Source organism: Fringilla coelebs (genome assembly GCF_963513975.1).
Source record: "Fringilla coelebs genome assembly, chromosome: 14".
In the NCBI taxonomy this organism is placed as follows: Eukaryota; Metazoa; Chordata; class Aves; order Passeriformes; family Fringillidae; genus Fringilla; species Fringilla coelebs.
In genome coordinates, this window is record NC_140040.1 from 12,553,869 (window position 1) to 12,576,323 (window position 22,455).

Below are 22,455 nucleotides of genomic sequence, written 5' to 3' on the forward strand. Positions count from 1 at the left end.
GTAATAATAATAATAATAATAATCACTATGTTTATCCAGGGTAGTAATAAAAGTATCCTCTATGAAACTGGGTTCAGTCAAACCAGGATTCATTTGGGCACCAAAAGCACCAGAAAAGTGCTTTTGCACAATGAAGCAGCCACTGATGGGTTTGGAAAAAACTAAATGTGCTTTCACAATATCAAACAAAATAGTGTGTTCAGCTGAACAGCAAAGAGAGCCTTTACTGAATAAACAACCCTCAAAGTATTCATAAACTTACTGATACAACATATATGACCTTTACCAAAAGGAATGAGACAACATCTGGTCTTGTACGATAATCTGGAGTATGAGAAACACTGAACTATGAAAAAAGAAACCCACACCCACACTTCAACCACTCTCTCACAAAAACTGGAAAGATAAAAGAGGAAGAGTGGAGAAATCAGAACACAAATTTTAAAGGATTTTGATTTATTATCAATTTGGAATTTAAATTGTAGAAGCTCTGTAGCCATGCATGTATTGAAAGCATCCCAAACCAGAACACTATTATGGCTTGAGACATGAGCATTAGTTTTTGTGTTGTGCCAATGCTGCTGATCATGTTTTTATTGCTTGTGGACAGAGATCTGTACTCATAACTTCAGTCTTCACAGTACTGTAATGACTCCTCTACGTTATTGTTACTGTTTATCCCGCACTTCTGTGAACTTGTTCATATTAAATTCCACAGTTCCCGAAGGAGCTTTAATTACAGTATGTGTCCAAATAGATGCTCACTAAGCACAACAGAACTTGGAAACCCACAAAAGCATGGTACATTTCTGCTACCAAAATTCCTCTGTCAAAACAACAAAAAAAAAAAATCCACAGCCAATTTAATTTCCCTTTCTTCCACATCTTTCAGTAGAATTTCCTGAAGTTTGTCAAACTAAATAGAGTTCATCTTTCTACCTTCATTGCCAATCACAGTATTTTCATAACTTAAGTGTGTGAAATATGTAACATTCCCTCTTTTCAGATCTATGTGGTCACATGGACATGAAGCTGAGGATATCATTACAAATGTATCCTAAATTCAACTGCGTAAGTACTTACTTGTTTAGTAGCCAAATTACTGAACTTGTCAAAAATATTTGTCTTAAAAAGTTTTCATTTAAATGTTTTGGGTTGTTTGGTTTCAGCGTAATTAAAGTGTTTCTTATGGTCAGAGCCCAGCTGATGCCAAGAACAGTTCTCACTTACAAGGAATGTTTCCTTCTAAGCACATTCCCTTGAGTAAGAGAGCAAATGACACAATTGCTAACTTCTATAAATAAAGTAACAGTTTAGGATAACTAGTTTTACCCCCCCTCCATCTGCTTTTTCAGCCTTTTCCTAAGTGGAACAGGGGAGGGGGGGGAAAAAAAAGGATGTGCTCAGGCACATTCCACATGTACATTCTCTGTACATTTAAATTCATGAAGCCATAGTTTTCTTTTCTCAGTATTGGATTTTTATGTATTTATATATTCTTTATGTCTTACCTATGTGTTTAGTGAGAAACTACATGCTAAATGTGTATGTTTAACTTCCAAGTTTATTTAAGCTGGTTTGGCTGTATCAACTACTCAGAAGGAACAGCTTAAACATTAACTCATCACTTTACACTACAGCTAGAGCTGAGGACATTGGACCAGATAACACTCCACCTTCCCAGAGCATGTACCCAAAACTTGAATCTTAGAAGTAGCTAAACCAACAGATTGTCAAAAGGTTAGTGATTAACTCAAAGGACTGAAAAATTACAAGAGACTGTCCAAGTCGAACACAGTTGAGTTTAGCAGTTCTAATTCCCAAGCTGATCTGGCAAAATAAGTTCTGGAAAAACAACACCACAGTAATGCTGTTATCACCATTCAGTTCCCTTTTAGCCTCCAGAAAACGGAAGGATATACAAAAGGAGAATTCTTCCTCAACGTAACAACTGCAGACAAAATGCAGTTGGGCTTTGAAGAACAGTTACTGACTTGAGAAAAAGGAACTGGCACACTCTCGCTCTCTAACATTTTCAAGCGCAGCAGAGAAAGACAGTCCTGGCAGATTTAACTGGCACTAATTGAAAAGTGAACTTTGGTTTTTCAACTACACAGTGTGTGCTTCCTCTCAGTCACGTTAAGCCCAGTGGTCAGCTGTCGCCTGTGGTAGGACTTGCAATTTAGCTCCCCTCCTTAAATACCTGGGGGCTACAAAAAACTTTCAGCAGCTTAAAGACAGACTGTTTTCTCAAGGATGCAAAGTTACAGACACACACACACACCACACACACACACACACACACACACACACACGTATGTTATATATGTGCATAAAAAGTTACTTTTAATACAAAAGACTTTAACAGATCAAGCCTCCCACAGAGTATCTCTGGAAGCAGTATGTTCTTGTGCCCCATTCAAAGTGCTAGTGGTAACAAAGAGAGATCCCCTGGTAATAAATCCATTCACCCCATTAGACTAGTTAAGTCTGCAACACACAAACTTGCCTAGGAAACTGCAACATCTCTAGGCTGAAGCCATCAGTGGTTTTGGTGAAATCCTCTCCTCTAAGGCACTGGCAGTGTGGCACCCACACTGTTCCCTACACTACTGCCTGTCAGACCACTACTCCTGCTCTTGATTAGGGTCCACCTTACTGTTTCACTGGTTAGAAGAGAGCTGTGCAACACCTGTGGCACATGCTGCTCTCTTACACAGTTCCCATGGAAAGGTTACTGCGTTTGCTCAAAGAGAAAATTGCCAGATATGTGGAGTAATGACCCAAACACCTCTCTCCAGCTGTGCAAAGGCAGCAATCACGGAGGGGAGTGCTCCTTCCATATGATGCTCTCTGATACATTGTCCATAACAATAACCACTTGGAAAATGTCAGTACATTTTACACACAAACCCACACATAACATACATAGAGCTTACACAGAATTCATATTCTGTCATATTCTGCCAATTTCTAAAAAGGCATTCCAAAAAACAGGTTAAGAAGACTTGAAATGAACAGTGGATTTAAGTCACTCATGTCAAAACACTGTCTTTTACTGTGGCAGGATCAAAGAGCATTCCTTTTACTAGAGATTCTGCTGTCTGAATCTGGTTTGCTATTCTGGCTAACAAGCCCTTATTTTCAGCTACTGTTATCTACAAATAGATGACTGCAGCTAGAAATTTACATTCTGGAAATTAACACAGTATTAGTAGAAGAATATAATTAAACTAGATTCAATTATGCCAGAAACCCAACTGTGTCCCCATGAAACCATACTGACTTATAAATGCAACTTCTGTCTTCTTTTTATTCTAACCTTTATCAAAAAAACCCACAGCTCTGCATAGGAGAAACTCTAGTTTTGAATGAGTATACTAGCAAAAACCCATCTTCAGTGGAAAGAGGCATTACACAGCTCAGCACACAGATCTACAGATTTGTTTCTTCCTAAACACAGACTCCTGAGTTTTTTTAAATTTGTAAAATATATCAATTTAATATAACTGCCCATTAAAAATACCATGGTCTACCTAACGTGATATTGTTGGCACACCACCTTAACAGATTTATTCAAGATCACAAGTCTTTGAACTAAAAGCCCTACTACTAAAGACAGGAGTTTCAGGAAGATTTTTTTAAACACAATACATGCATACATGCATGTCTGATATGTTTCCATTCATCTTATCAAATAAATATTCATGAGACTGTACATTGCCACACCTTATGCCTTTTCTTTGACTACAGCAGGACTAACTAGTCTTTGATTCTATGTGTGATAGAAAATGTCACCCTGTATTATTTGAGTAAGAAAGATGACCCCTCTCATTTCACCAGAAGTCTTTTTATGTTTAACATGGAAAAATAAACAGCATTTGCAATATTCAATATTCATAAAGTAAACAGGCACAAAATTTTGCTTTTACATATTAACAAGTGAAACAGTGTCCTACTCACATCTGCATTAGGCCAGAGCTCTTTGATAACATTTTCTATTCTGGACACCACTTCCATCCGCATTCTCTCTTCTTCAGGTCTGGGAGACATATACTTATAAAAGTCAATGATTTCTTCATGAAGACTAAGAAAGGAATAAAAAGAGAAAGAACAAAAAATCAGAAAAAAACCCACATGCAAATGAAATATCAACTATTCTAGCCAAAAGTATTTTAAGCTCCTAGTTCTTAATTTCATTAAGGGCAATTTTAGAGCACGATGCAATTAAAAAAAATCCACATTCACAACACTTTGTAGCATTTCGTTTCAATTAGCTTCTTATGCCAACAGGTCAATATTGCACTTGATTTGCTAAAAGCATAGAAGCAAATCTAAATCCAAGCGCCTTCAATTCACATTGAAAGTCACACTCTATTTTAATGCCAGCATAACACAGAAATGGTTCAGTCTTCAACTATGAACGCAGCTGTAGCTCTGAGTACACACTTCACAAAAACACTTCCTAGTCAGCCCCTTGGCACCAGGCAGGGAGTTTCAGGCAGCAGTCTGTATTCAGCACCACGCTTGCAAAAGTTGACAGTAATTGTGCCAGTACTAGAGCTAGAAAAACTGCTTCTTTTAGTGCTTATAGAAGTCACATAAACTAAAAATGTACTCTCCCCCCATAACCCCAGAAAATATGTAGTATGCATGCAGCAGCAATTGCTCAGAGAATAAGTGACTGACAGTTAACCCATATATAATTTACCATATTACATGTGTTTTTCATTGTCAGTGAGTTATGTTTAGCTTGCCTGTAATGAGAGCTGAAATAAAAATGTCTTCATACAGCGCTACAAATTTCTGTGCTTCTGTAGTACCAGAAACACATCATCAACTTGACTAATAATGTAATTCCAGCCACAGAGTAACTAAATTAATTTCATTTGTTTCCTGCAATGACCATTATAGTAATAGCTAGTTATCTTTTAAGAATGTATTGTTTCTAGTTACCAAGTACAACTGCATCTTTCATTAAAGCTCTGAGGGACCACCAGAAGAGAGCAATTTATTAAGACCAAGCCCTTAGCTGAGATGGGGAATCTAATACTTCCCTACTGCACACACACTTAAATAAATCAAATGTTAATAACTGGAAGCTGTATACAGGTGTCAACAAAACTGATTAAAATTCCAACAGCTGTGTTTAGCAGAGTCAGAGCAGGCAAAGAACTCCCACCACCTGTGTTAAGTTCTTCCAATACTGCAGTGTTAGGAACAACACAAGCTTCCCTCCCTCCACCCCCAAGTTAGGGGAACAGTCACAATAGCCTGGCAGCTTGGGGTGACCATTGCCATTACTCTCTATACAGATACAGCTAAGAGAAAAACACCTCTGACAGAGGACATCTCTTACCTCCTCCTACAGCTGCTTTCTTGCTTTTCCTTGGAAGCTTAGATCCTGGAGTTAATGTGCACATTCCAAACCACCACTTACACCTTACACCAGACTGACTACTCTGCCTTCAGCTTCTCAGCCAGTTCTACTCTTCACTGCTATTCCATGTGTTGGCATTTAAACTTTCTCACAGTTATCCTCCCAGTGCAAGTACTGGATTCAGGTGAGAAGTAGGTGATAAAGGTTGAGCACTTCAATGACCAAGTTCATTCTGTCCTCACTGCAGGTCACGGTGTACTGAATTGCAAATTTGTTTCCACATGCTTGACTATTAATCTAGCTTTCAAAACCAGAATTAACAAGGAAAATGGGCAAACCCCCAATAACTAAACCACTGAAAATAGAAATCATGTTTCAACTGTAATTGCTGAACCATCTTACAGGAAGACATGGGAGTCAGGTCAGTGGGGAACTGATCAAGAAACACAGCCCCATTTCTGCCTCTGCCCCTCTGGACCAGCAGGAGCAGACTGGTTACATCCACAAGGCACATGAAACACTGCTCTGGGGCACAGTTTTCAGCAAGGACTGAATGCCCACATGCAGGGCAAGCCACGAGGAGCAACACCACGCAGTCTGAGGGCACTGAATGGCATGAGACATGCTGGGATGATACCAAGGGAGTATCCCTGGGGAGAAATTCACGCATGGCACAGCACAAATCCATAGTGCCCATCATTATTGGGCCCAGCTGCTCCTGAGCTCCTGCTTTATGGGAGTTAATTGTTGCCCCGTACCGTCAGGGAACTTTGAAGAACAAGGCAATCAGAAAAGAGGTCCCCAAAGTGCACAGAGAGCCAAGCAATACACACACTGCAGTTCTCAGGGCCCTGCTCTTTATTAACTCCACTGACACTCTGAATCCAGATAATTATATCAATTGCTCATTCTTTAGAAGCACATAAAATAACGATGTGTTGTCAGAACCAGATGTACTTCTTTTTCTTAACATAAATAACAGATGTCTGCATCTCTTTGAATGGGATCCTTCTTATTCTTAGGTAGTCATTAAAAGCTTTGTGGCAAAACAAAAAATTAAGCTACCTGCAAACACACAAACCCACATTACACATGCACAGGATGTTAGTAAACACTGCACATACAGAAAAGAATGAAATCTGAACTTTTTCAATGACAGAAGAAAGGCTTAAAGACTACTAGAGAGTTCTCATCAGCACTCTGGTTGGAAATAGTACAGACATATCTGTGTTTCATCTGCTGCAAGACTCCTGCTGCCAGGACCTCCTGTGCTGCACAGAGCCATGGTGTGCAGAAGGCAGGCAGAAGCTACAGGGGCTCAAGACTACACCTGGATCCATATTTCCTTGCCCAATAACTTGGCTGCTGCCAAGAAATAAGGGAATGATTAATTAAAGCCAAGACAAACAGAAGTAGGCACACGTGGATTTCAGAGCAGAACATGACTTAGAGGCGTGACTCCAATTAATGTGGAGTTAACTCATGCTGTATTGAAAATTAAAACTCAAGGTTATTCACTGTCTTAATCAACATCTATTATAGTTGCTGTTTTTCAAAACAATTTGTTAGGATTAATAGAGTCTGTTTACAAAAGTCTCTAGTGAAATTTTCTATATTTAGCCAAAATGAAGATCAAAGAGACTGAGATGTTCTTTTTGGCATCATAACAGTACTTTATAATTTAATACCATTACATTCATCAGTAATTTCAGATAAAAGTCCTTAAAAGGAGACTTGTTTATAGAAGGAAATACACTGTAATAAACCTGATTTCACTACTGAAAGATATTTCATTTGGCTTTATAGTCATACTGAAGCACACCCAAAACTCACTTAGAGTGCATGGACAGAATTCTCTGCCATGCACAAGAGCATTAGTTTGCCATTTTTGTTGCAGCAAATAGGAGTAAAGAAGTGGATCTTTGTCCTGTACTTCAGGAAATCTGAATACATGGGGGAAAGTAAAAAAAAAAAGCTCTCTTACACTTTCTCTAAACATGTTTTAAAACAAAGTTTTACCTGCATCACACCTGTTTTCAAGTCTGGTAAGCTGATTCAATCAGAATTTCACAGCAAGAACAGAATTATAAAGAAGCCACCCAATTTAATTTCATGTCCCACTGAGAGGGACAGTGATACGTCATTAAAAAAATAAACTGTGGCTGCAAAATCACAAGAATGACTTCCCATGGTAACATCACTGAATAGCCCCACCAGGAACACAAGACTCTGAGACTCAAGTCTCTTAGGTGGAAAGCTGCAGCTTTTGTGAGGAGCAAGTACGATGGAACATAGTGTATTACATTACTTTCTTAGTTTGATCACAACTTTATTTTGCAGCACAACTTGTGGGCTCTAAATGTAAAACTCAGGAATCTCAAGCTCCTTTACACAAGTGTGAATCTTGCTGCATGTCTGGCAATCAATTAAAAAATAATCAGGTATGAACAAAATGTCATTTCTGTCTGATATGCAGAGCACACAGATAATGTGGCCTAGCACATACACTCGATGTGTGCACTTCAGCTGCCTGACACCTAAACCAGCACAACTCTCCTGCTGCAAGTCCAGAACTGGAACTAACAGTGACACTGGGAGGGACATCACACTATGAAACACAACTGGAGATACTGCAAGTGTCACTTCTCTGCACTCAGATCCGGATATGCAGAATTAATGAGCAGCCCACTGTCCTCACAGATTTTGGCAGCTTGGAGGAAGCCAGCCTGACTGAACCAGTGCCCAGGGCTCGACAGCCACACCAGCGGCTGAGTGAGACCAACCATTCTCTTAGCCCCCACTGTCCCAAGCAGATGAGCAGCAGAGCCCAGTCCTGCTAAAGCAGAGCAGCCAGCGAGGTGAAGATCATTCTGACCTGTTTTGCTTAATTACAAGATAGCAGTTAAGTCTTGCTTGCTGTCTCAACACACTGTATTATACTAACCAGAATAATTGGTTTTATTTTAAAAAATTCCTGTTTTAGTCATTCTGGAATTGTGCTATACTTCCACTCTCCTCTAGCTCTTCTTTATTCTTCATTCCACAGGAGAAATTACGCAGGCATGCATGTTCTAATTTCTCTCATCAGGGCGTTACCCATGGCTTCTGCTCCAACTGTTCAAAATTCTGCTCATCCATTCCCTGCCTTGGGCTTATATATTCCTTTGCACACAAAAGGCTATTTGCAACGTCACTGAAGATAATTTAAAACAGTGGATATCAACTACACTCAAAAAAATCATCTAGTGCTCATGCACTATGGTTTTGGCAGGATTTCTGAAGGAAGTTTCATTTGCAGAATGATGAAAATCTAAATTATTTAGAAACTCTGTGGATGGTGGGCTGAAGCAAGATGAAAGTCACACAGGTGACTTTCACCTTCCCAAACTCTATGATTTAAACTTTAGGAGTTTAAGGGATATTTGCAACATAGTCCTGCAGCACTAAATGAGCCTTTTGTATCTGAATTTTCTTTGGATAAGTAATTCCTAAAGGACAGTGTTTAATTGCCCCTATCATTTAAAGTCTTAAAGTTGAAGGAAACAAGGAGAAATACTGTAGTATTTCAAGATTATAATTGTCTTTGGAGAAGAATGTGAAGGAGGAACCTGAGGTATTTTAGCAACTCAAAGCATCACTACTTAAGAATCTAAACTGCATCCATCCCTTCACTCCCAAAAGGAAAGCTAGCATTGCAAAGGAGACAGAATAACTTCAGTCTGAAGCCTTCAAAGGTATTTTACTAAGAAAAAGATGGTACTGGCAAATTCTGCCAAAACTTCGTAAGTTTCATGAACTAAACAAAGCTTTACCCCTACTATTCATGACCTACTTGGTTCTGAAATAGTTTTGAACAACAATTGTACTAAGGTAAAGATACAGAAAGCCCAATCCTCACTCTCCCCCTCACAATTTTATTAGGGAATTCAACACCTTCCTAAATTAACCTTCAATTTTAACACTGCTCTTCCACAAGCTTAATAAAATATTTTCTAGATTACCATTACCAGCTACATGTACTGAATAATGAAGTAGGAACAACAGCAGACACTGTGAAGATCACAAATTATTTTCCCACCTACAAACTCAGGCAAAACCAAACATTAGAGTCCTGAAGGGAACTGTAAATATGAAGCATCTGCTGAGGTCCTTTCCCTACCACCTGGACCTCCATAGCAGACAAATCCTTTTAATATTTGCTGGCTTAAGCTACTGAAAAAAACCACTTAACTGCATTTGCAGGTGATTTAATAGGCACTTAAGTTTCATGGTGACTGACACATCAGTCCTCATAGGAAAATAAAATTATGCATAATAAAGGAAACAATTTTCAAAAGCCTCAGAGACTTTGACTATCAATTTTTATATCCTTAGTTACTGAACCATATCAATATATTATATGTCACACAGTAACCATATTTTGAGACACATGTGCCCTACAGGAGCTTTAAAATCAAACATCCCAAAACATGTCTGTAATAGCAACTTGACAAAACCAGCTTAAGGAGCTAGGTTTTTGATATCACACATTTTTTTCTTCAGTTCTCCCATCTGAATTACAGCTTCACAGACCATCTATTCACAGTTTACTTAAAAACAGACATGCAGAAAAAAATAGGTATTCCACTGCATAAGGTTGCTAAACATCACTAAAAATCAGGATATCCACTATATAAACAGTTTCTAAGGTGCAAATGGAGAATTTCCCTTTGCAGACAGGTAGGCAAATGAGGTTTATATCTGTCCCTGTCCATTTTAGCCCAGGTGTTTGTTACCAGTGCCTGACTTCCCAGACACAGGGTCTGTTATAACAGGATTACACAAACCAACCTAATCCATCCAGGGCAAGGTGAGCCAAGCTCAATCCCACCACCTTTATCAGTTCAGGTAAAGCAGCCACTTCTTCTCAGAGCTGTGGGGAGCCCAGGGAGGAGCCCTCACCCCTGAGCCCCCCAAGATGGCAAAGGGTGGAAAGATGCAAGCAGAACTTCAAAGGGCACAACTACACCCAAAAAACCACCTCTGGCAATCACCTCTGGTAGCTTTCAGGGCTTACCCAAGAATAGCTTGCCCTTTCTTACAAACATTTGTTATCTGCTATGAAATTCAAATAATTCCCTTTTAGGACCAAGGGAGAGCAAAATTTCCACAGATATGTAAATGATTTAGCAACCCTAATCTTATTTCCAGGACTAAAGTATTTTGGGATTAATCTGATCATGCTGATACTGAGTTTTGAAAACATGGAGATAATTTGTTCACTTCCACCAATTATGGTGGACTGATTATGCACGTTTCTTCAAATGCTGTGGGGGGGAAAAAAAAGGTCACTAAATTTACACTATAAGACCTACACTTTCTATCCTGTGCAAATACTTGAAAGCTTATTTCTTCCTCCAATCAACACCCACTGACCCCAAATCCCTCAAAATAATGTTGTTGTTTTCACCTATGTTCTGTATTTTACATTAACTTATGGATTTAACTGCACCATAAAAGGCACTAAAATAGCATTGCTTTATGGAAACAGCATAGTGTAGTAGAAACATTAAAATGCTGGACAAGGAAGAAATGTGGACAGTTCTTCTTAATTATTTAAGCTGGTATCTCTATCTTTCCAGGTTTTTTTATTTATTTTATAGACCCTTTGTTTCAATCAGCATCAGTGCTCTCTCCTTTAAACTGATTTGAGCTACTTCTACCTAAAATTCCCAAGCATATTCTTTAGTCAGAAGTAATGTAACAGACTCTTTTCCTACAAAGGTAAAAGTGAGCATTTTTTGTCTGTTTATAAATTTCATTGTGTGCTTTGCCTTCCTAAAGTGCACTTGGATGTACTAGAATTCTTCCTACAGAAATTTGTCTTTCAAGAGGGGGAAAAATCCTACTGAACTTTAATTATAAATCAGATGCTTGAATTAGTCCTACCACTAAGTGATTTGAAGTGTAACTCGGCAACTAATCCACTGGCTTTTAAATCCATGCCATATGCATTCTCAGTCTTGCTCTTTATTTTTTGCAGCATTTCCAGCAAAAACATCAAATGCCAACTGGAAAGATTGTTCTGAGAAATACCCTTACTTCCCACTGCCTTTTTTCTTTTTTTTTCAATCACACTGTACATAAAAACAATCTAGCTGAATCACTGCATGTGTGGGAATAACCTTCTATTTCTTCCCTGGAAACTATCTCCATATCATCCCTCTTTCCCATCTCTGTAAGCAAGTGCTGTGAGAGTCTGTTGCTTCTCTTCCCTCAGGTGATGGAAGATGCATTTTGCTACCAGAGGAGTGAAAAAAAAAAGAGGAACTGTTACCTCAACTGATCTGAAAGAAAAAGTCCTTACAAAACAAAAAGATGAAGGAGGAGAAAAAGGTTTTGTGCAGGAAAAACAAAGTGGGAAGAGCAGCAATGGGAAGAAGCTGACTTATTTCATAATGACAAAAGAGTTCAACTCTAGTAATATCTAATTATCTTGAAACACACCAGTAATTCTAAGATCTCCTATAAAAGACAGCCACACAGTTTTTCTTTAGCTCACTTGCAAAACAGTGTTAGTCTGCTGGAACATACTTAGTCTGTTGCACATACAGACTACGCAGTTTGCAAACTCATCATTTAAAATACAGATATATATTTTTTCAAAGCCTTAAAGTGCAACTATTAGCATACACTTTGTATATTCTGGAATTACAGCTTCAGGTAAATTTCTGAACATTTAAAACCACTGAGAAGTTGAAGGTATCTTTATCCTACAGTGGGGAAGTAGGATTTCCTCAGCCTGCCAATTCCCTTTGCTTAAAAAAGCATTCAGAAAGACCAAACAACAGTTTATAAGTTTGCTTTAAAACAAGAGCTTAACAAGTAAAAGTAACTATCAGTATCAACAGTAGTTCAATTAATATTAATTAGTTAACCTTTCCTAGTAAAACAGCAATATTTAGGTTTGTGTGAGAGCTGTATCAAAAGCTACAACTACTAAATTACTGTAACACACAAATAGCCCTGACCCCCTCTGAACCAGCACAACAGGTACGAGCAGGGAGTTTTAAAACAAATAAAGGTCAATTACATCAGTTCTGCAAATCAGACCAGTGGTGTTACCATTAAACCAAACCAGAAGGCAACAGCAGGTCAAGTAATCTGCCTTTCTGTCTGTCTCCATAAAGCCAGGTAGCACAGATCTTTTTACAGCTAGTACAGCTGTATACAGCTAGATCTTTATACAGCTCTAGTATATTGCTTCTATTTTGTTAGTGTAGTAAATATTATCACATAAACAAACAATCTGTGACCTTCTGATAACTGGCACCACATGCTATCTGGGCAGAGGCGAGACTAACATACTCCCAGCAGACTGATGAGTACTGCTGGAGGATAACAGGCTTGGGAAAAAACCTCCACCTGAAAACTCTGATGGGAGCAAAAAATCTGCAGCAGACCTTTGCCACCATGTGTACAGCAGCAGGTCACCCAACAGGAAGCCTGGCAAGCCTTACACAGGGCTTTCTCACATTGAACAGAGTGGAGAAAACTCTACTTCCACACACTCATTGGGTTCTGCCTGGCAAATATTCTTGTTTATGACTTGATAAATTATTTGACTTGAAAGATTAGTTAAATGAAAGAATGGAGAGCAATGTAATTATTAACTCCTGTCTCCTTCCATCAGAGTAGATTTATACTCTCAAATGTTCACTCCAAACAAGCCCACAGCAGTCCCTAAGAAGGAATGGACACTACCACAATGCCAGGCTTACCCTGCTCACCTGGAAGCCAAGACAAAAGGCAGTTTGAGGTCGGGGCTCCCACCCACCCAGCCACACTTGGCCGCACAGATCAGTTACGCACCCCGCACGCACCCTGCTCGCTCCAGAAACCCTCTGCACGTCCATCTGTGCAGCAAACCTGCTCTGGAACTGCTCAGTAGGCAGGGGAACCAAGAACAGAATAAAACTCTCAACACTTCTCCAGGAATATGGGATCAAACTGAAAAGAATATAATATAAAAATATTAAGTCCAGTAACTAGCCACAGTTGCAGTTCGTTAATAACTTTACAGCTCCAGAAAAGGAACATTTTCAAATTAAATCTGAAGTGCCAGTATGCCATCTGGAAAGTCAATGCAGATTCCTAAGCCTTTCCAGCATCTTATATTCACAGTCTTTTGGATGATGGGGTTGTTTCAGTTTTTTGGTTTTTCTTTTAAGAGAAGGGATTTTTGCACAGAATAAAACATTTTGGAACATTCGAGGAATACAGAACTGAGCCCCAAGTTACTTTGTTACATTTCCTATATCAGAAGTGTTCAAAATTTCTTATGAAAATATCTAAAGCTATTATTACAATTACAATTAAAACCATAAGGTTGAGTTTGTTTTCTATTTCTATTCCCTGAGCAAAATGAAGAATGACCCCAAGTTACCTGTTTTGAAACAAGTTCATCACCCGTTTATTACTTTGGTGGCACTCTCCTACAGTACCAATACAAGTTTAGATGCCCTGCCGTCATAGTCAGGCAAAATTAAAATCACAGATGTAGCTCCCCCTCTCACTTCTAAATGCTTAAAAGCAACTGCAGTGGGTGCACTTTGAAAGAGGAGGAACAATCATATCCACTATGGCAAAGGTACAAGGAACATTTCAGGTAACTTTTTATTTTGATGAATTGTTATCTTTAGAGTAGGGGTGTGCACAGTGAATGTTCAGATTAAACACTGCAGTATTCGTTTGAGAATTCATGATGCAGAATTATGCTCCCTTAAAGGTATATATTAGAAATTACTGGTTCATATTCTGATTTGTTCTCTTGTCCTCAGATACTCTTATCTGCAAGGCAGGATGCACAGATACCAGAAATACCATGGGCTGGGAGCAGTCACACTGCAAAGTATTTTGGAGTCAACAGCCTCCATTTGCTCTGCTTATTGTCACAGGATAGAAAGCTACAAACAATAACAATCAAAAAAAGACACTACCTAAGCAGATCACAGAAAAATGTTTCCCATGGTCACCTCTATCAGCCCAGTGATAAACATGCATGCTTAAGAGCTTCCACGCCATGAACTGCAAAAAATGCTTCTTCTAACATAGGTGACAGATCTCATCCTTCCAAGTACCTGGAGAAGTTGGTCCCTGACTAAACCTGTGGGTTTTATCTTCTTTATTTCCCCTGAAGCTTCAGCTAGTATATCTGTCAGAAAACTACCAAGAAGTAGTTTAGTAGAGAAGAAAACACTAGAAAATACTGCATTAGAATACTTCCCATGAATCCAAAATATTAAAAGAGCAATCCATAGTGAAAGATGACTTAGCAAAGACTTCACACAGCTACCTCAAGTGCTGGGTTTCGCTTGGACATGAAGACAGAAGAATCAGCACAGGATGGAAAAAGAGGGACTCTTAATGGTCTGACTCAGACCTAGTATCACAAAGGTGACTACTGGAACTCACTCCAGGATAGGGCATCCCTCACTTGGCACACCTGCTCACACCATCCACATGTGCATTGACACATTTGTGCACAGAGCAACAGAAGTAGAAAATGCACTTCCATTTGTGCACTTTCAACAGAAGTAGCAAATGTAGAGTGAAAGGCTGTGCAGAGCTCTCAGAAACACCCTCAGATTCATCCAACTCACTTGCTGGAAACAGTCTCTAAAAATAATTAGAAGATTATGTAGAAGTGTCCTGTGTACCCAAAAAATGAGTAGAAGATGCAGCACCGACAGTTGTAAGAGAGGTATAAGAGCTGTGAGCTCCACAAAGTACAGAAGCAATAGCAACTGAAAGAGCACGTTTCAGCATGCCTGCAGCAGATTTGCTCCAGAGCAGCAAAGGCTGAAGTGAACTATTACAGCATATAATGTGCAGTGACTTGCTGCCTACAGGCAAATAGCACACTGCACAGAAAACAAGGGAGGAAGTTTGTTAATACAGTTATTCTCTCCTTTACTTCTGGGTACTTCTATGCCAGGAGCTGACACTGTTACTTACTGCCATTGAAACTTTATCTTTTACCAACTGTATGTGCCCCTTGCCCAGGTTGTAACATCAGCAGCTTCAGAACATCACTGGTTAGTTCAAATTTAGCTAGAAAATAATGCACATTATGTACAAGAGAGCAAAAGAAGCAGGACTGTACTGTCCTTTCTGCCTCATCTCAAAAACTATCCTGTAAGAAGCAATCTAACAGCTAGAGGAGGCAAACTTCTCTTCCACCTGATGCTGGAAGCAGAGCTACATGTAAAGAAGCTGCTTACCTCAATAACAATCTAGTTCGTCAAGGCAAAAATCAACATGAAAATTTTCTCATGTGAGTACCTGCCAAGCATGACTACTACAGTAGTCATTCCTCATGGATGAATGAGTGTAAGATACTGAGACTGAAGCACAACCAGAAGGCTGAGTATATAGAAGATCCTCAAACATATGAGTTGAATCACCCAGCTGGAGAGGGTGACAGAAAAAAGCAAAAATTAAGTAAAATTAAGCTTAGGACCTAATTTTTTCAGCCTGACTCAGTACTGTGACCTAAGACTGTGATCTGCAATCATGGCCATTATTCAGATCAAGACAGTTCTTCACCACACTATGTTTAACTCAACACTTTAACTGGCAACCGTGGAAAGCCTGCCAACCAGGAGTGCCTCTGAATACATAAGAGATGAAGCCAGATGCAAGGCACAAGTCCTTCACACCACTTTCAGAAATGATATGCATACTTTAGGGTAAAGCCAAAATCTTACTGAGGGATAAGGGGGAGGAATGCAAATGCATAGAAAGGAGTATACTTTTTATAACAACCCCGTTGAAATGAAACAAACAAAAAAACCCTCAAAACCAGAACAAAAACCACTTGCTTTTTGTAGCACACAGGAAAAGATAGCTGTTCCTGAAGTACCATAGGAAGTGAACAGCTCTAAAATTAACAGTGAGAATTAAGAAAGCTTAAGAACATAAGTTATCACACTTCCTCAGTCTAGCTTAAACACAGCATCAAGAGGTCAGGCAGGGTCAACAAGCTTTGATTAAGGACTCCCTGTCTTGAGACCATACACCGTGACTCAAACAGAAAAGATCATCACCTTAGTCATCACTCAAACTACAGCACAACATTGCTGCATGCTGTATTTTAGAAGACATTCAAAGACAGGCTTATCTATACTTAATATTTGTGACAGGTTAATGCAAGTTCTTTCAGGTGTTGCTGCATCCATAAACAAAGTAATTGTAAGAAATCATATGACACTTTCAATGGGTGTACTTAAATGTAACTGAAAGTAAATCTACACTGAGTGAAGGTGATGAGCCAATGTTGCTACTCACCTGTACACTTCTCACTTATCATAAAATTTCCCTCATTTCCCTGATTCAGAAGTTCTAGAGGATTTTAATATTTGAATTTGTCCCTAGTTATATTCAATTACTTGCAGAATCACAATACTATTTCCTCCATGCTGTCTTAACATCTTCTATACATCTTCAATACAGTGCTGGCTACTTCTCCAATAAGAGATCACACTGACAAGACAGAAGAGTGGAGGTGCACAAACACTGACTTTGATTTCATGTCTCCTTTACCATTGCTGTCCAGTAAAACCCTAAAAAATGCAATGCAAAACAAAAAAATGCACAATGTACATACTACAGCATGGTGATGCAAAATACCACACCATAAAGCCTTCCCAAGCCATTGTAGCAACACTGTGCCTCTTCACTGAACGTGACTTTTCATAAGTCAGAGGTAGATGTCATACCATGGAAGATGTCATGAGACTGTCAGAGAGGCTGATCTGGAGTGAGGACTGCCAAATAATCTTAATTGTTGCCATGGGAGGAAGAAAATCAACATATGCAGTTGCATCCCAGCACAAGACAACCCCAGCCTCAGTCAGGCAGCAGTTCGCCCTCACTCTGAACTGCTGTGCTAGAGCTGCCCTCTCACACATGACCCACCATGAGAGCTTGGCAGCCCCAAGGGACACGATCTGTGTGGCTCAGTGTCACACAGATTTTGTGACACAGCTTTAAGGGTCAGGAAGACAACTATCAGGGACAGGCAGGATCAGAAAACCTGTACTGAATGCAGCAATACTGACACCTTGACTGCATGACTGTGATACAACACACCAGTATCACCAATACAAAGTTACTGGGAAGATTTATACTGGCTCTAGTGATGTGTAGGAGAGAGTTTTGTACAAACCTATAAGCAATAGTTCTGTTCCCTTGATTCATGTCTGTCTCCTGTTTTGATATCTTAAGTTCATAGTATTGTTGGAAAAAAATTCCTGCTGTGTTATCTATTGCTTAAAGTTAAAAAATTATTAAAGTTCAAACTGCTCCTGCTATAGCTATTTGCAGCCTAGGAAAAACATCTGCAGCTCATATTGACTTCAGCAGTTTTCCTCCTTTTTTTGCTTATAGAAATATTTCCTTTAGCCCCCATTTCTAGGCAAAGGCACAGAAAGTAATACTCAAATACTCATGACATTTTGAGCCCTCTTTGGCAGTTCATCCAAAAACATAATTCAAAAAGAGAAACACTCATAATTTAAGAGTTCCCAGCATGTTCAAATAATAAATTAACATTCCAACTGCCCACTAAGAACAGCAATAGCATTTATTTGCTTATATGCAAATCTTATGTATTATGCAAGATTTGCACAGGTTGTGTTGCTCTACCACTACCAGCACAACTCCCTCCCTCGACACAACACCTAAGCTGGCTCTAGGCTGCATTCTGCTCCTGCTGCCAGTTCCAACATCCAGCAAGGAGAGCACAGGAACCACTGTTTTACATCACATACAACATAAACAAAAAGCTATGAAGCAACAGTCATCTCTGAAATTTTGACATATGCACGATTTTGGGAGCACATACACCATATTGAAAGATGTGTTCAGAACCCCCACATGATGAGATCAATAAAAAAGAAATATGAAGTACTCCTATTTTAGCCTATTCTATATATTTAATAGCAAAGTTATGCACACAGCTTCTGAAAACCACATTTAAATTTTCAAAGTGAATCCCTAAAGTGATAAACAGACTTAACATTCTAATTTTAAATAAATTATTAGAAACGGACAGGAACAAAGTATAATAAGGAGAGCAGAAAAAAAATTGAAGGGGAGAGAAAAGCATTAATGTGCTCTCATGATACAGATCTCCATTTATCTGTGCTCCCTGAGACTGACAACATGATACCAGGCTTCCTAAAACTGATCTTATGTTAACAGTTTGACAATTAAACAGAAAGAGCTACAACCCCAACACGGTTTAACATGACACTAACAGAGATTCAGAGTGAACAGATCCTCCTTCCTCAATGCATACTGCTGCATAAAACACACAGCAGCTCTAGGGAATCAGCAAGCACACAAGAGGGAATGACACACTCTTCCTATTACTTAATATAGACATCTCCATCTACCAAAAAAAAAGTCTGCCAAACTTGTGTTCCTTATATAGCCACTCCAAGGTAAATAAGGTATCCAAGTCCCAAACAGAAGATATGAATTGGAGAAAACAGAACAGTTCACAAGAATACATCCACATGCTGTTCCTTTGCACATGCAGAAATCAGCAACCTCTGAAGTCCTCCTTAAACTGTTTAAACAAAACATGCTGAAATGTTGGCCCTATTCCAAAATCCTGCAACCTCAAGTAATACTGTTATATAATATTCACCATACATTTCTCAAAAGGTTTCATCAAACTGCCTTCAGTCTACATCTTCATCCCTAGTAAACCTGTTTCTCTCTCCCAGCCCTTCCAAAAGAAGGCATTTCTTACTACAGGAGGCTGTAGGGAAATATCCGGTTTCGCTTCCATAAAGCACAGCTGACTGCCTCCAAGAGCTGCACAAGCTGTCACAAGGGTACTGCCAGGAGGGTGCTGTGGCATGACTCAGGACAAGACTGAGAGTGACAGTGGCTCTCATCAGGCGGGTACAAGAAAGGATCTGCACTCCAGTCACATCCCTGCACCTCACAGCCGGCACACGCAGCTACGGAGAGAGCACAGAGTGCTGCTCCAGCAGGCTCTCTCAGGAAGCAAGCAGATTCGTGTCTATGGATTTTTCCAAATAACTCCTTCCTCCATGTGATGTCCACAGTGAATTCACCTGCAACCTATGTTTTAATGTACGTGAGCTCACCAAATCCAAAACACATGCAACTATTCAAACAGAGAGTGCATGCACACACCTTGCTGCTTCACCAGAAGTCAGAAGTCTGTTTGTTTGTTTGTTTCACCTATATTAAGCTTTTATGTCAAGTAATGTAACAGTAAATTAGGCAACAACCCTGCATTTGATTTAAGCACTTAAGAGTATATGATGAAAACCAACACAAATTATTAGATTTCCCCAAGTAAGGCATTCCAGCTGGTTTTGCATTTTGCTGGAGGTTCACAGATTTGTTCTGCTCACATCACCCTCAGCTCTGTCTATGCTCCAGCCCACATGGAAATCATACTCCCATGGCTGATAGCATGCAAGGGCCTGAGCAAACAGAGCCAGGGACAGGCAGGGTAAGTTGTGACAGTCAGACAGCTGCCTGAACAGGGCTCCATGTCCTCTGGTCAGCTCACACCTGGGACAATGGGTTTGTGTCTGTCTTAATGCACTGAGATGAAAAGATCTGAGAAACTGACAAACTTCACATGGAAAACTCATAATGGAATTTCTGTAGCAAAGACTTATGGCTTTAAGCTATTTTCTTCCCTAAAGTAGTTAGGGTTTTATTTCATGGTACCCTCTGCAATCCTGGGCAACATGCTGAGAAACCTTCTAAACAAGCAGAAGTCTGCTTGAGTCTGTGCCAACCAGTTCAGCAGCGTGGGAGCGTGTACACGTCTGTGTGCAACCCCCTCCTGTGGGGGTCACAGGATTCTCTCCCTTTCATGGCAAAGTTTCCATCAGTACTTCAAAAAGTGCATTCAGTATTTCAAAATGCAGCTTTCTATCTAATCAATGTTTCTTCTCAGCATACACACCACAAATTTATCTCCTTAAACTCACACATTAACTGAGCTCTTGCCTTCAGCCACAGATTACTGTGAAAACAGCTCCCTACAGAGTCCCAAATCCACATCTCCTTCCTGGGAACTGTGTAGCACTGGGCTCTTTCCTTTGGCACAAGAATCATAGAAACCTACAATAAATAGGCCAAACTTAAGTGCAAATATTTTATTTTTGGGTTTTGTTGCACTTAAGACTTCTCATTTCAGCAGTTCTTTTCTCACATTTTAGCCAGGCTCAATCTAAACATCGTGAAAGCTGTAAAATAGCCACTTCAGTATCCCAAATACTTTTTCTTTCTTTCTAATTGTGACACTACTAACATTATTTACGGCTGCCCTTGGGACACACACACACACACACAGGCAGATAAACCCGTCCAAAACCCCCAACCCACACATACTCCTTCATCCTTGAGTTTTGCTACTAACTACCCTGCCAAGGCAAACCCAATTTAACTCTTTAAAGGCATGTATTAACATCATTCTCATGCTGTGAAGCTTTTCTTTCATATTCTGCATTATCTGTTCTTTTCAGAACTGCTGTCTGATGACAGTCCCCAGAGGATGGGAGACATGGAAGCTGACTCTGATTGGTGCAAAGCAACTTGCAGGCAGCACTACACAGCTGATTTACAGTGATATTTCACAAATCACCATGTTAAGAGTGCCACAACACAGTAGAGTACCTGTCATGCGAACACCTGCATTATTAATAGAACTGCAAGTCTGAGAACTTAGACTAAGGAAAAATATTAAAGATAAGCCAGAATACAATGTACACAACAGTACCATTAACTCCAAGAGAGCAAAAACTTCCATATATTGAATATATTTCATCACAGGAAAATGTTAGGAATATTGTGCATACTTCAGAAAAAAAAAATCTATCTTGAAACCAAACCAAATAATGTTGCGAGTTATTTTTTAATTATTTGACTATTTCTTTATATGTGTACATAGCCTTAACTAAGAGAGTATATTTTTCAAACCTGGCAGAAAAAAAATCCAGATTTAACTGAACAGCTACTTAGCTTCTAACCAAAATCTCTACTTCAACATGTTTACCTTACCTAAATCTTTAGACAGCTAGTTGCACACTGTTATGCTTTTACAAACCGTGTTCAACTTGCTAAAAATTAGTGGACTGATTTTCCAGACAGCTGATCAATAAAATTGCATATTCAGAGCTCGTTTTGCACATCCACACAAGTGACATCCTTGCACTGGAAATGTGAATGCCACCTGTCAGCTTTGAACTGTGTTTGCCAGGAAATCTGGTCTCATCTTCATGAAGGTGGGACTGTTTCAGAGTTCTGTTGTATTCCAAAGAGTCAAAGTTTGAAGTGATCAATTTAACAAAATTACAGGATGATATATAGGGAAAAGCACTGAGAGCCATTACTACTTTCTTACAATTTGCATAGTAACAAGCAGGGAAGAAAAAGTTACCTGTTAACACACAAATAATGATATAATAGCAATGCTGGTATCTTTTTTCCCCCATTAACTGCTACAACACAATTTTGGAAATTTACACTGGAAACAATGAATTTAAAATATTTTCTTTAGCAACAACCTCATTTGCTAGGTTACAAACCTCTCTACCCATGCTTACTGCCTAGTGTCTCAAAATGCAGACAGATGCCTGAGAACAGACAGTTGTTAAAGACAAGCTTGCAGTGGGGAGAGTAGGCAGCACCTCAGGTCACACCACAGGTCCAGGAGGTTTCACCCAGCCCTGCCAGCAGCCAGTCAGTCACACTGCAACCTTCACAGGACCTAGGCATTGTCTAGACTTTCCTAGGAAGCTTCTGCTCCTTTTAGAAATTATTTCCACAATTTTTTATTCAAGATTGTTAGCCAACAGCCTCTAAAACTTGCAATAGCATTTTAAAAAAGGAAACTTCAGTAATTTAGGAAAAGCAATGTAGGGGTGTATTTGAGAGACACTCTACCTTGCTCTGCTTTGAATAAAGGAAATAGCTGAAAGAGAAGCTCAGCATCATGTAAATATATGCCACAAACTAGACAGTCAATACACATG

At 39.4% G+C, this 22,455-nt stretch overlaps 1 protein-coding gene across 1 annotated transcript in view; it reads right to left on the bottom strand.

Annotated features, from left to right (window-relative positions):
- Positions 1 to 22,455, bottom strand: part of TENT4B (terminal nucleotidyltransferase 4B) — a 41,034-nt gene that overhangs the window by 15,873 nt on the left and 2,706 nt on the right. Inside the window, exon 2 of the mRNA XM_084215059.1 lies at positions 3,964 to 4,087. Within this exon, the coding sequence (XP_084071185.1) occupies positions 3,964 to 4,087 (124 nt within the window). The remainder of the gene's footprint in view (positions 1 to 3,963; positions 4,088 to 22,455) is intronic.